At 43.4% G+C, this 15,967-nt stretch overlaps 1 protein-coding gene across 11 annotated transcripts in view; it reads right to left on the reverse strand.

Moving 5' to 3' along the window:
- KYAT3 (kynurenine aminotransferase 3) overlaps window positions 1–15,967 on the reverse strand; it is a 492,939-nt gene that overhangs the window by 21,070 nt on the left and 455,902 nt on the right. For all 11 annotated transcript variants that reach the window (XM_085602145.1, XM_085602141.1, XM_085602139.1 and 8 more), the window contains one exon: window positions 10,253–10,326. In XM_085602145.1, coding sequence (XP_085458271.1) covers window positions 10,253–10,326 — 74 coding nt within the window. The remainder of the gene's footprint in view (window positions 1–10,252; window positions 10,327–15,967) is intronic.

Below are 15,967 nucleotides of genomic sequence, written 5' to 3' on the forward strand. Positions count from 1 at the left end.
AATAGGTGATTTCAATAACAACGGTTGATCTGGCAAACTCAAACGGTCGAAAGGGTTGATGGATAACCTTGAACTGTTCCCAAGGCAAGCCCTTGCGGTGCTAAAGACAGCACAAAAAACAAAACATCGGACAACTTTATGTGTTATGGGTCTGTATAGCAGGAACTACACAAGGCTACAAATTTATCCCAGCACCCAGCGTAACCAGATTTTGTAGAAGGACACTGGATAATAGAATTACAGCCGTGACTTTGGGAGGGAAATCAAAATCAGTCAACTCTAGCGGCTCAATCTCCACTCATGGAGTTGTTGAATGTGCAGGTCCGTGCCCTGCTGCTACAACTGAAGATCCTCCCGAAGCGACAGTCTGATTGGAGGACAGCTGTTCTAGCCTAGAAGTTCCAGGACCACTGTCTCCTGGCCCAATCCAGAGCCTTAGAGATAATATGGGCCTGATCATTCTTGATCTTTTCAGAACTCAGGGTAAGAGAGGTAGCTGCATGAAGGAATAAAGAATGTGTCCAAGAAAGAAAGCCTTCTTGGAGCTCAAGTGTGCAAAAGTGTAGACATTGCACGTTATCTGCAGTGGCAAAGAGATCGAGACAAGTTTCTTAACATTGCTGGAAGACAACCTGTACCACTTCCAGATAGAAGTGTCATTCGTGATTTGCTAATCATCGGCAGCTGAGTTTGACTGCCCTGGCATTCAAAGATCAGGCCAGGTGGTTTACAGCCAGAGAGATTTCCTGACTTCTCAACCAGTTCAACACCAAATGAATGGCCCGTATCTCCAACAGACGAATAGGGAAGCAGGTCTCCACCGAAGAACACAGCACTCTGATCACAACCTCTCCCAGGTGGCCTTCCTAACCCAGCAGTGACATCAGTCACCAACGTCTGCCCTGGGTTCAGAAAGAGAAAGATGTCTGCTGCCGGACAGATTGTGGTCCAACCACTGCAGGTCTTTTGCAGTCTCCTCCTAAAACTGGTTGGAATCTGACCGGTTCCCCTGGTGCTGAGCCTAATGAGACCTTAGAGACCAGCGCAAAGCCCACATGTGCCATCTAGCATAGTCCACAAGCAGGATGCAAGACACCAACAGGCCAAGAAGTCTCAGAGCCCCTCTCACTGAGGCTAAAACCTCGGGATCACAGCACAAATGTCCTCAACTCATTGAACCGGAGGGAAGGCTCAATATTGCACCATTTCAGGAATGGTTCAGATTAACGTAAGCCTCTGCGAAGGAGTCAAATGCGACTCCGAAGGTGTGCAGCGACCACTGCCATCACTTTCATGAACACAAAGAAGCTGACAATGTTCTTGGCCCAGCTTGTACCGCAGGTTCCACTGTGGGGCAGCAGAATGGGAAATGAAAATAAGAGTCATGCAAGACCAGCGCTACCACCCTGTCTTCTTGATCCCGAATCAAATAGAACCTGGGCTACCCTGAGCATTTTGAATATGTATTTTTTCAGGAAGAAGTTGAGAGGGCAAAGATCTAAAATAGGACAAAGGCGCTCTTTGGCACCAGGAAGTGACCGAAATAACATTCAGTTCCTATTTATGATGCTGGAACACTCTATATGGCTTTTTTATCTAAAAGAGTTTGGACTTCCAACTGCAGAATGGACAAATGGTCCCTTGATAGCCGCTCTGAATTAGGTAGAATATGCGCCAGGTCACACAGCAATGGCAGAGGGCAACCCTGTCGATCGATTTGGCTGACCCACTTGGGGCCAGATGTATGACCGTGGAATAGCGTCTCGCAAATTGCGAGTTTTTTGCGGCTCGCAATTTGCGAGGCGCTATTTCCAGTCGGAGTCTGATCCAAACAAGTTGTAAAGGGTTTGTGGGTGACTCCCCAGTATGGGTAGTGTTCTGATATTAATACAATTCAGAACCCATACTAGGAAAGTCTGAATTAAACAATAAATTACACAGTCCAAAAATAAAGTACAATTTCGCTGGTTTCAGGAAAACATATTCAACCAAAACACTATCAAAGCATGCAAACTGAAATATGCTTCAAGAGAAGATGGGATTAAACTTGTTTTATTGAGCTGTTTGAAAGGATACCATGCCATCAGAGTGCATATTTGTAGTATTAAATAAACTATCAATTTTAAGGTAAAAATAACTTCAAGTGCAAAAACACAAGATCATTTATCTAGGCTAACTAACCTTGTTATGGGTCTCATGTACAAAGCCCTTCATGGTTTTTGCAAAACCTGCAATTCACAAAATTACAAGTTTTGGGACTCCAAAAGTGCAGTCCACAATGTACAAACGCCTTTTGCAAATCGTATCTTGGCTTGGCATGCACGAGGTGCCTGCCTCCTATTTCCATGCCGCAAACAAATGCATTGCTGGTTTGTGACCTGAATTGTGGTAGGAAACCATTGACCACTTACAGTGCCTCGAGTTTGGTAAATGATTTGCATTAGGGACAAGGCTCTTAAGCTTCTTTAGTCAATTTGTAGAACTAAATGGCCTCAGATCCTCTTCCTTCGCATTACCTTGTGGGGTCCCTCAAGTATCAACTCTGAGTCCTTTTAATTTGTACGTTACACTTTTAGCTAAACTGATCAAAACCTTTGGATTCGCGGTAGTCTCCTATGCTGATGACACCCATATTTTGGTGTCTGTCACAGAAAATCCAGAGAGGACTGCCTCCTGCTTTCATAATTGCATGTAACGGATAGGGAGATGGATGTCAAACAATTGTCTGAAATTGAACTTGTGCAAAACCGAAGTTCTGCTATTTGGCGTTCAAACATCGTCCTGGCCCCCAAACTGGTGCCCTCAGTAACTTGGACCACTTCCGACCCCTGTCGCTAAAGCAAAAAATGTAGGAATATGCCATCGCCTTATCCTGTTTTCAGATGTTTAAAACACGCAAAAAAATCTTCCGTTTTACTCCTATGGACCTAAGTAAGGCAGTGATCTCTACACTTGTTTTTTCTAAAATTGATTACTGTAGTGGACTACTCCTTAATGTGCATAAAAAATCCTTACACAAGTTACAGATGATTCAAAATGCGGCAGCCAGATTACTGCTTGGGATACCTAAATACCAATCAGTCTCCCATACTCTCCCATTACTCCATTGGCTTCCGTGAAAAAGCTGGTGGAATTCAAATCTATTTGTACTTCTTTCAAGTCCCTGCACCATGATAGCCCGGAATCCTTGAGGCAATATTCCCAGTGGTATATGCCATCAAGATCTCCAAGATCTGCATCCTTGGCTAATCTGATTATTACTAAAGTCAAGAAAGCCAATTGGGGCGGTAGAAGTTTTGTTGTGGCAACTGCCAAACTATGGAATCCTATGCCCCTGGAATTGAAGAAAAACCCCCCGAAATTATTGACATTCCGAAAGGCCCTCAAGACATGGATTTTTAATTAATTGGTATGGCTACACAGATATAGTATATCCTCTACATGTTATCTTTCTTACTAGGTTTTTATTAGGTTCTTCTTCCCTCGTGCCAGAAATTCTCAGCGCCTAGACACCTTCGGGTAGTAGAGCCCTTTATAAATTGCAATTTCATTTAATTTCATTTCAAAGTGAAAGTTGTTCCTGGGGGAATGGCCCGCTTTGGAAAAAGGAATGAAGCGATCTTCAGGAGTTCCTTCATCGTTTTCAATTGCAGGTATTAAAATTATCTGAGCCAGTAGTCATTCACAAAAGAACAATATTTTTGGTGTCTTTTATTTAAACAAACGACCTCATTGTGTTTAAATTATGGAAATAAAATGAAACATTTAGATATCTGTGTTGAGTTGCTTTATTCACTTTGTGAAAATAATGCCCCTACTCATATCATGGGAAATCCTTTACAAGTTAATAAAATGAGCGGACACTAAAAAAAAAAAAATTACTAAACCGAGAGCCATTTCAATCTCTTCCCCAGATGTATCTTGACACAAATATTGGTCACTTGGGTTGAAAACCCATGCAATATAAACAAAATTATTACTTGATTTTAGTTTAGCTCTTGGGAATCCTATAGTAATATTGCGAATTTCATTATTTTGTAAGATCCAAAACAATCTATTAAGACATCTCAATATCTGTATTTGAAATTCAGACATTTAGGAATAGCTGATCTAAAAATGTAATTTGATTCACTCAACTACGATTAACTTCGAGCTTCCATCTCTGCTTCCCTCCTCCAACAAAGGTAATTAGATTTGCCTTTTTAGGTCGAGCCTAACGCAGCGCACAGCACTGCTTAGGATGACCTCTGGGAATCACTCCGGACTTTTTGTACATGTACTGCACTGTTTCCAATGAGCACTCGTGCATGTTTGGCGTGTACCTTGCGGGAGCGAGCAGCTGCACCATCTGTTTGAAACTATCACTTTCGCGGCCACACTTGTTAAAGTAAATGGCTCTTCTGTGACTTTGAGGGAGGAGACAGGCACACGGTGAGTTTATTCAGCGAGAGCTGCGCCATCTGTTTGCAATTATCACATTCGCGGCCGCGCTTGTTAAAAGTGAATGGCTCTTCTGTGGCTTTGAGGGAGGAGACGGGCACACAGTGACTTTATTCAGCGGGAATTCCCTGCAGCAGACGTAGAGACGTGCGAGTGCAAACTACTCTGCCTCTGAAGCAAGAGGGCGAAGCAAAGGTGGATAGCGGAAGTAAGAACTCTGCAGACGTGAGCACCCTCTTCTTGCTCAATTAAAGAAACCCCTATAAGTCGAAAGGAAACAGAAGCCAGCACAAAGTCTGTGTGCGCACCTCGATGTATTTCCACGTTATCTATTATGAAATACAACTGTATAGACTGGCTCAAGCTTCCATTACGTTCAATAGATGAAACTTTGTTGATTACAGTGCTAAATATGATACAAATCAAGGTTCACTTTCTCTCTCTCTCTGTATTCCTGCCCCCTTTCTTTAGCCTTTTTGTACCTTCCCTCTCTGTTCTCATTTGCCCCCATTTTTCACTCTCCAAATTTATTTTATTGGCTCGCATTCTTTCTCCCTTTCGCTCTCTTCGTCTCTGCCTCCTATTTCTCCTCTTTTCTATCATCCTCGTCTTTATTTCCACCTCCATATCTCCCTTTCTCTTCTTGTTTTCTTTCTAGTTTCCAGCATCTCCTTTCTGTCTCATTGTCGTTTCTCTCCCTTCTCCACCTCTTTCCTCTCTCCCCTTCATTTATTTCATCCTCCATATCTCTCTCCTCCTCCTTTTCCTCTCCGTTTTATTCATTCTCTCTTTCTTACACAAACAGGCATGTGCAAAAGTCCTACTCCATTTCATTTGACACTTCTGTCGAGTATTAATTTAGTTCGCACAAATCCTTCTTTCTAACGCCACAACGAGAAAAGGCAAACTTTGGGTCTGTTACAGCTCTGGCCGTTTCATTCAGCATGGCCACGGGATGCCCACCCGTCTGTTTTTCAGATTCTTTTTTGATCACTAACCCCTTGGCCCCCCTGCTGTGACAAATCCTGCAGCTGAAGTGATTGATCACTTCTGGGCCAAAGTCGGTGTGCACCCGTGCTAATAAACAAACAAGCCAGCTGATATCCATCGCAGGAGTCAAGAAGTACACAGAAGCAAGAATACTCGCAAGAGGAGCTTTGTGACATACAGAGAGGGTGTGGGGGCGGTACTGTTCACAATCCATGTGTTTTTTTTCAAATTATCCACCCCATCATCCATATTAGGGACTCTGTTTGGATGTGGGTGAAGGGAGATGCAACCCTTCCCCTTTCTGACGTAAAGCGTCCCTTGTAGCTTGTACTGTATCTTGCCACCCCTAAAATCGTGCAACGGACGTAGGGTGCATTCTGTTGTCTACGTGCGCGCAGGCTAGTCGTAGCTGAGCAGCACCTAACAGGGTTCTTCAACCGTACGATGTGCTGAAGCTGGGGTCTGAGAGGCAGTGAGATGCAAGCATGGCAAATATAGTGTGTTTTCTGAGTGTTGTCACAAGATGCGGTTCACAATAGTTTCTCTTTCACTCTCTTTCTCTCTCTTTCACTCTCTCTCTCTTTTTTTTACTCTCTCTCTCTCTCTCATGAGTTCCTTTCTTGTTAATTTAAATAATAGGTCGAGGCAGCAGGGTGAGCGAGACGTGTTACTAGGTCCTGCAATTTTCCAAAAGTTGGTTGCTCCTGTGGTGTGCTGCTTTTGACAAGTTAATGTGTATTAGCCACACAATTCAACTCCACACATTTCCAACCCACACCACAAAATATGACACCAAACCACATAATGCAACTCAATAACACAATTACACAACACACCACATACATCCAATCCACACCACAAACGTTTGCACCAAACCACAGAATTCAACTCAACAACACAATTACACAACACACCACATAAATCCAATCCACACCACAAAATTCTATATCATGCCACAAAATTCAACAGCGCACCACATAATTAAACTATACCTCTCCACAGTACAAAATGCCAATCCACATAATTACGCTAAATAATACACAATCCCACTCCACAGATTTCCAGTACACTCAGTACCACACAATTACTATCAACATATTTCCACTGCATACTATGCCACATAATTCCACAACACAAATCCACTTCACACCACAACATTCTACACCACACAATTGCCCAACTAAAAATTCCTATCCAACCCACATAATTCCATTACACACCACATACATAACACATAGGTAAAAGAATTGCCATTTACAGCGCCAATAGCTCTAACTCAAGCAAATGCAAAACCTATTGCATTTCTAATGCTTGTTTAATAGGGTGGTTCAGCTGTACATAATGCCTTCCTGGTTATATATAAGGTAACAAAAATGCTTATAACACTTTTCTATTATAACTTTCCAACATGCTGCACAGCAGACACACTGCTCTACACCATGGCTTAAATACATTGGCAAAGCCAATAGCTCCGGTTAAACACTTACAAGGTCCCAAGGGCGAGACCTAATGGCTATGCCAATGCTTGTTTTCTTTGAAGATATTGCAAGTGTAAAAGCAGTTATATTCTACATTGTTGTTTGTACAGTTTTGGTTCCAGTGTAAAAACCTAAAAACCCCTGAAATTTACCAGTTGCTAATATGGTATACAATAAATCACACATACCCCATATAGTGCTCATGACCCCACCCATGCAAAAAGAACTATTGATGGACAGAATGCAGGACAATGTCATACATTCACCCCAATACAGAGATCTGGGCCTAAATCCATCGTTTTCTTGCTCACCATGCCATTCCAGTTTGGACCCAGCCATATGCAAATCAGTCTTGACCCTGTGCCCAATGGGAACAGTCCAGCTCGAACTGCCAAGCCAGGTCCTCCCTGGACTGGAAACAAGCATCCTAGGACCGGTTTCGGGGTTTCACCTCTCTTCAGCCAGGATAGCTTGATTCCAGTGGCATGGAGAGCACGGGACCCACGTCTGGGCATACCCTTCCCACATAGGGAGAACAGCAAAACACACAAGATGATGGACGGAATGTTGCACATTGGCAAAACATTCACCCCCAGTCACAGATCTGGGTTTGATCCATCGTTATTTTGCTCACCACGCCACCCCAATTCAGACATGGCCAAATGCAAATCAGTCTTGACCCTGTGCCTCATGGGAACATTCCAGCCCGAACTGCCAAGCCATGTCTTCCCTGGACCGGAATCAAGCATCCTAGGACCGGTTTCGGGGTTTCACCCCTCTGGAGTCAAGCTATCCTGGCAGAAGAGGAGCATCACCAAAAGGGCAAGCTGAGATCACGCTTCAATAGACTGCCAAAGACGCCTAACCTTACTAATGAGCCCAATGTCAAACCCTCTTTTTTTTAACCTCAGCTCCACTGAAAGTCAGACTGTGACATAAAGGGTCCCTCATGCTTTCGTGATGCTTTTAAACAACAACTTTATCTCGGTCCCATTAAATTCTCGCTAGACAACTCCTTCTGAATACTGTGTGTGGGAAATTATTTTGCCTGTGAATAACTTCCTAGTAATTTTATTTTTTACCCGTGTTGTTGGCAAAATCTCATTGTCGGAGGGGGCTATGCCTGTGATCCATCTAATGGACAATAATTGCACTTTAGTCTCTCGATGCACTTTATTTAACATCTGTACTGCAGATTATTGCATGTTATAAAAAAGGTATAGTGACTGTTGTAACCCCATTTGTTTTCTCTCTTTTTCTGGTTTTTAGAATTTTTTTCAGTGCTCAAGTGCCCATTGATCCTCCAGGTTTGACTCCATGGTGGATATGTTTGAATGCACTTTTGGTGCACAATAAAATATATCTACCGAGCACCGTACCAATCTCCCAGGTAGCCAACCCCAGCAAGGCAAGGGATTTGGAAGTGCATGGTGGAATTGGCCACTGTGCCCAAAATGTGTCCTTAACTTCTAATCACAGAGCCACTCCCGCAGCACATATCTTTTGGCTTTGTGCAGCGGGAATTGAGTAAAAGCCCCTGCACCAAATCGCCCATACCTACTCCTCTCCCAATCCCCCCCAAAAATTACATGCAGTTAGCAAGCTAAGACCTAATCTGGTTTGATTAAGTAAGCTTAACATGCTAAATCTGTCAGTCAGTCATTCAAATTCTTTATTCGGTTTATAAAACCTTAAAAGTAAAATGAAAATCACATTTAAATTTTTTTAAATAAATTTCAATATGTAATCCAAAGATAAAATCTTAATAACATCCTCACATTTTCATAAGTCTCAATTGATATATATATATATATATATAAGCTAAATTCATGTAGTTTACAATTAAGAACTGCATAAAATAGTCAGAGCGAGATAAATAGAATAAAAGAAGTCAATATATGCAAAGAGAGATATATTAAAATGTTTAAAACAAATTATTAGAATGCCGCTACACAACCTAAAAGAACAAACTTAATGACCTTCTCTCAAAATTTCATCTTGCCAGCTATATTTTATATCCAATCAGTTTTAAAAGAGCTTATTCATAAGGATCGATACAATAAGATGCCATACAACATAACAATATTCCTATGATGTTCCTTATCTGCACTGCAGTGGAGAAAATTAGTATATCATTTCACATATATATTCAGTTTTAAGAAGCTGAAGGTAATAAAGTGTTAGCAAGCATTTTCTAATATTCAATACCCTTAATAGTGGAATAATACATTACTTCCACGGTTTAGAATATAAGCAACAAAAAAAGATAAAGTGCATCATATTCTGGGCTGATTTAGAGTCACATGGACAAGGATCAAGGAGGAAGTCGGAATATAGTTTGCTGGGGTAGGAAACCAAGTAATATGCAATGCTGAACCTAAATCTAATCAGATAAAACGTTTTGGAATGACAACAAGAAAACAAAAGGTAAGGTTCTATGCTTCCAGTGGAGACCAGAGGCAAATATTCAGCCACTCTCTTCTTGCCCTGCTCCATATGTTCCCGGTGTTCCCTTGACAGAGTTAAAAGGTCCTGTTTTAGCTGAGTTTGATACAGTTGCATCAAGTTGCAGGTTAGAAAAACAGTCTGCTCTCCCCAAAATTTCAAGCTGCTTTCTAACATGGGTATGCCATGGTATTTTGTGCATGTGGTCAAGACCTAAGCAGTCCTGTATTCTTGCTCGATTGAGTCAGGTTCCTCTATAGACCAGATACATCGCCATAGCATAATTAGGGCGGTTTGGATAAGATGTAATAAAGGCACCAAACCTAATTCCATGTGACATAGTATAATTGGTAAACTAGTATGAGCTTCCAAAAGCCTTCTAAGAAAAAAAAATCTATTATCTGCAAAGGTGAACCATTACAAAAGCCCCATCTGTCAAATCTAGTGCAGATCCACCCAACAATGTCACAGTAAAAAGCAAATCAAACATGAATTGCTCAGGAGTACTGCAATCTTTCCACATGATTCAAAATTGTGAATCTGTGGAATTTTTTTTTTTTTAATATAAAGCGAGCTGGTGTACTACAAGGGACTAGAGGGGCAAAAATAGACAGATCAGGAGAAAAACATTCCCTCATTTACCGCATTGCAAGGTCTGACATTAGCAGTGGAAGAATAAAAGTAATTTAATCAAAACGTTGAGACCAAAAAGCTCCCTTTTGCAAGACAAGCACAAGAATAAAGAAGGATACGGACACACAGGAAATTCATCCAACCATGAGCAAGAGGTGTGACCACAGCCCACTATAAAACTTTATTTAATCAAGATTTTAAGGCTTGAGGTCACTGGTAGTGTATATGGGACTAGAAAGCCAGATAGGACAAATATAGCACTGTACCTTAGTTTGAATCATCCACTTCACAAATTTGTAGTCATATGGCTCATTCGTTTTCACATGGGAGAGATCCACTTCTAAAAGAAAGAAACGTGTTTACCATATTGCATACAGGGCTTTTGACAATTTAGGAAAAGGTGACTTCTGTTTTCATTAACATTATCTAGATGAACAAGTTACTTCCAATCAATAATGCTCATTCTAGTTGATACTCCAGCTAACCACAGATTCCACCCCCTCCAGAAGTCACACTGGATCTGGAGATTTTTTCACATAATGCTCCTACTCGCCGCTAGGTGTCATTGTGTGGCTTAGGCGCATTTAAGTGTCACATCTGCATGCAGATATAAATTTCTCATCTTTAACATTTCTGCACACACAGATGCAAAGATTGAACAACTGTTGGCTACAGTGTGTGGAATACTAACTTGGAACCTTTTAGATGTTAAAAAAGGCCACTCCAAAGAAAATGGGTGGTCTGTGAAGAGTCTGCAGTTAAAGTATCCACCTTAGAGCAGATATCAGAGTAGTACCACCCCAAGATGGAGGGTGTGTGAAGTGGGTTCAGACAAAACGCTCTCTTGCTGGAGTGAGAAGATGAAATATCTTTCCCACTGGACCTGGGTGTCAAGGCAGTAGTGCTTTGTAAAAGTATTCACAGATGACCATGTCGGAGTTTGAGTCTGGCAGATGTCAAGGACAGGCACTCAGCATGCCAATGCAGTGGTAGCAGCCTTAACCCTAGTGAAATGGGCTCTCAGACCTTTAGTCTGCAGTTTCTTGGCAGATCTTGATGCAGAGGGCTATCCACCTCACCAAGGTCCTCTTCTGCACCACCTTCCCTTTCTTAGCTCCAGAGAATCCCACTAACAGCTGATCGTCTACTTGATGGTCCTTTGGAGCAGGAGTGGAACCTATGCGAAGGCCACAACTTCTTGTGTTTTTCGACATTCAACTGTGCTTCCTGGTCTCGGGTCGTTTTCAGGTGCAAGAGGGCACATGTATCACATGACTTAGAGCTGTGTCCTGAGCCCAGACCCCCAAAGACACCTCATGTGGGTCTGTGACAGACATCGGCTTCCTGCAGTCACAGCATGGCTTGAAAGCTGTTGTTTTCAGTGGAGACACCGTTCTCTAGCACACAGTGAAAATGTTTTGAAAGTCATCTGAAAAATGACAAAATCAGGAGCAAAGCTCTGGGTCTGTGTAAGAAGGCATAGAAAGAAAGGATCGGACATTAGCATGCAACCGAGATACTTATATGCAGCTTAGCTGCATCACTTCTGGGGTGGTGTGAACCAACAGACAGCTGCACAGTAACTCCTAGTGGGACGTTGGATCACTGCTATGAAAAAATCTCTGCATCCATTCTGGCACTAGGGGTATAATCTAAGGTGTGGAACCTGCAATTAGAATCCTCCATCAGAAATAAAATTGCCATTGTCTTGAAGTATTGCATCCACAAAAGCACAATATGTTGATTTAAAATCAAAGACATCAGTCTAGAAACCTGTGCCCTGTTATGTTGTAACCCTAGGAGGAGGAGTTGGCCACATACGGGAGGGCGGAATAGAAGCACTCATCCCTATTAAAGTTATAGCCTGATGGAAGTGAACCTTGGTGCATTTGATGTATAACAGTTGATTGTAGCTCCTGCTTACAAGTCAGGTAACTCTATTAAACTATTAATATAATTATTAAAATAATTCAAAGTAGGTGCTGATGACGTGATTTAGCCCCTGGCAGAAGGAGTACCTCCTGTCAGTGTGGCAGAGTTCTTAAAGTACTCAACCTTGACAAGCGGTGCCAGTCTTAAAGTACTCAACCTTGACAAGCGGTGCCAGTCCTATTTAGCGATAACCACCAGCCAAGCAGTTATCTCTGTACATTAAAAGGAACTGCTTTCACATGGTTCCATTCAAAGTAAAAAACGTTTGGTGGAAGGCCGCTGTCGGTTTGACGGCCGTCCACCAAAACCAAAGTAAGAATTTGTTATTGAAAAACAAAAAATAATGACCCTCATGTCCGGTGAGTTGTGGGTCATTCTTTTTCTGGCCCTCACATTGCCTGTTAATAGAGTCGGGGTTTAATGACTTTACACTGACGGCCCCTACATCGTTGGGTCATTGAAGGTAGTTTTCTGTTAAAATAGCCAATGGGGACACAGTCAATGGACAGCAAATAGCCATTCCAACCCTAAATAGAAAGGGAGGGCCGTCAGGTTGGCAGGCATAGTACCCTCATAGTTTGCAAAAGCAGCTGACTGATGCATACCTCTCACAAAAAAATTACAACTTTAAGTTACTTTCCTTTGCTAACACTCTTACTGGTGGATGTGTCATTTAAATGCAGATTCCTCACCTTTTGAATCCTTCCAGGAGCCACACTGGATCCAGAATATTTTCCTCCAGTAGCTCCCGTGTTTTTGGCAGCTCTGACTCGCCTCAGGAAGTGGCGAGACCGAGCTACATGTAGGTACCATTGCTGTGCACTGACATCAATTCATTGACTTAATCATTACACACCCTCAGACGCAAAATGTCTGACAAGTTGGGATGTTGACATTGTGCTTGTAACCGTATAACCTACCAGAAGCTCACTCCATAGAACAGGGAGGCTCGCCAGGCAGAGATTAATCTGCAGTTAGGTAGAGTATCCATCAGAATTAGCTTTACCAAAGGTAAGTAGCTTGTTCTTTTTTAAAATTGTTTTTTTTTAACCACTTTATTTTTCAAATAAAGGAGAAAATTCACATTGCATTGCATATAGTTTCTTCACAACCAAAACAAATCGTACCTGACATTTTGTAGTATAATAGTGGACAAGATATCGACCGGTACCGTGGCAACACACAGCAGACAATGGTTCCCAGTCCCTCCCCCCACCCCCACCTGCGGTCCCATTCCGAACTCTAATGTTTAAGGCAGTCAATGCATTGCAAACACGCTGATCAGTAGTCTCACATCGCGTTTCCGCCACGCGGTGCTGTGCAACTGTGTGGCCAGAACCTCCCCCTCAGCCCACTCACTCCGGCAGTATGCAATTGTCTGCCTGAGAGTTGGAAGCCTGCTTAGCTGCGTCCAGGTGTGCTCTCAGCGGTTTACATATGTCTTTGGGGCAGGATGTCGGAGGCATAAGACTGGCATATAACTCTGCGTTGGTGTTGCAATACACTAAGCTACTCAGCCAATCTTGTAGTTTGGGGGCCGTCTTCCTGCCCCAGTGGATGGCCACTTCCCTTTTCGCCAGCAATAGCCCCAGGGACGCCAATCTCCTTACTTTCTTGGGAAACTGAACTGTATAACCCAAGAGGACAATTTCAGGAAGGGGGACAAGTGGAATCCCCATTATTTTCCCTATTGTCTCATGCACCTCTGCACAGTAGATCTGCAAACGAGGACAGGACCAAGCCAGATGCAGAAAGTCAGCATGTGGGGAGGTGCATTTTAAACAATTGTGTGACTTAGTAGCATCAATCTTGTGGGCCATGGCTGGTGTGAAATAGGCACGGCAGAGAAATTTGAAATGTAGCAACTTATGGCAGCTGTTAAGCGAGATGTCCCTGGTAACCACACAACACTTCTCCCATTGTTCGTCTGTGATCAACCCTCCCAGTCCTGTCTAATTTTGGAGTCATCCACAGGGAGCATTTGGGCGCAGGTCTTGTACATTCTGGAAATGAGGCGTGCGCCATTTGTGCTCTCCAGGACCAAATTAAGTGGGGGGATCGAGTCCGGTTCAACCGGATATGAGGGGAACGCCGCACGCAATGCAGATTTCATTCTGCACATTAGGAAGCGGGTCATAAAACTGCAATCAGAGAATCTGTCGTCTTCGTCTATGGATAAAGTATGACCCCCAGGGAACAGATCGCCCATCTTCACTATGTCTGCTGCTGCCAATGTACGCTGTACTATTCCTTCTCCAGTGAGTGGGAACCATCTGGTATTGGGCAATGATAGGGCGGAGGAGTATGGAGATGTGGCACCTGTGTGCTTTCTCAGCTTGTCCCAAGCCCGAGCAGTCATTGACATCGTCTGAATGTCCCGCCTGTCCCGTGGGAAACCACCCGGCAGCACCTTGCTCAATTTGTCTGGGAGAACTAGGTCCGCCTCTGGTCTTAAAAACGGGATACGGGCGTCGGGGTGAAACCAAGCGTGCGCGTAGCGGCATTGTGCTACCAAGTAGTACAATTGGAAGTCTAGGACGTTGAAACCCCCTCTGTCGTATGGCAGGGTCAGTATGGACTAGCGAACGCGAGGTCGTTTACCACCCCATACCAGTCGGATCATAAGTGTCCATAGAGTGCAAAAGAAACCGTCCGACAGGGGCACAGGGATATTATTAAATAGATATAAGAATTTGGGGAGAACCACCATTTTTAATATGGCCACCCTGCCCGCTAGTGACAAGGGTAGTCTCAGCCATTTGTCTACCTGCTCTTCTAGCTTTTGAAAGGTCTGCCCATAGTTTAAGTGTATAATCTGAGTGGTGTCCCGGTGGATATGGATGCAAATATATTTCACCGAGTCTTGGCACCATTCAAGAGGTAATTCGCAATCCCATTTGACTGTGCCCTCTGTTAGCGGGAATATGATGGACTTCTGCCAATTGATGCCCAGCCCCGAGAATCTACCAAAACGGATAATTTCACGAATTAGAGGAGCCAGGTTTAAGTGGGGCTCCCGGACATACAGGATGGCATCGTCCGCATACAGGGAAGCTAAAAGTGGGCCCGTTATGAATTGTAGCCCTCTATGCAGATTGCGCACTTGGAAATGCCTGATAAAGTGGGTCCATTGCTAGAATGAACAATAGGGGGGACAGGGGCCATCCCTGTCTAGTCCCGCGGTGTAAACAAAATGACTTGGACAGAGTACCATTCAAGCGGAGTTGAGCCGAGGGGCCACTGTATAGTAAGAAAATGATTGCGATAAAGCCATAAGGTAGACCCATGCGCTGCACCACTTCCACTAGGAATGGCCACTCCAAAGAGTCAAACGCTTTCTCAGCGTCAAGTAACACCGCTTCCGCCAGAATCTCAGGTTGTATTCTGTGCAGCACGATGAACAGTGTTCGGAGGTTCAAGGATGTGGAGTGTTTGGGGACAAAGCTAGACTGCATTGGGGAAATGATATACTCCATCAGCTGTGAAAGCTTGTTGGCGAGTACTTTCGCCAAAATTTAGTAGTCCAAGTTCAATATGGACAGCGGCCGGTAAGAACCGCATTGTTTGTGATCTTTGCCTGGCTTCGGAAGAAGGATAATCACAGCTTCACGCGTTGTGGGTGGGGAGACTTGGCTTTTCCAATGCCTCCGCATACACCTCAATTAACTGGGGGGCCAAAATGTCCTTGAACACTTTATAGAAGTCACCGGTAAAACCATCTAATCCCGGGGCAGTAGATCCCTGCAGGGTGTCTATGGCTAGTATAACATCGGCAACGGAGATTGGTTTTGCCATGAAGTCTAGCATATATTTCTCCAAGAACACCAATGCGATTTCGTCTAGGTATGCAGTCTGGGCCGTACCGTCGGGGTCTGCTCTAGATGTGTAAAGTGTAGTATAATAATCTAAGAACTCGTCCCAGATAGCCACCGTGGAAGTGAGAGTGGCGCCGGTTGCGGAGTGTAATTCGGTGATATAATTTTTACTGTAAGGTGGTCTCAGCATTTGCGCCAGGACTGTCTATCAAAGTGGAGACCCACGAGTTTGGT

Source organism: Triturus cristatus, chromosome 4_2 (assembly GCF_964204655.1).
Source record: "Triturus cristatus chromosome 4_2, aTriCri1.1, whole genome shotgun sequence".
Taxonomy (NCBI): domain Eukaryota; kingdom Metazoa; phylum Chordata; class Amphibia; order Caudata; family Salamandridae; genus Triturus; species Triturus cristatus.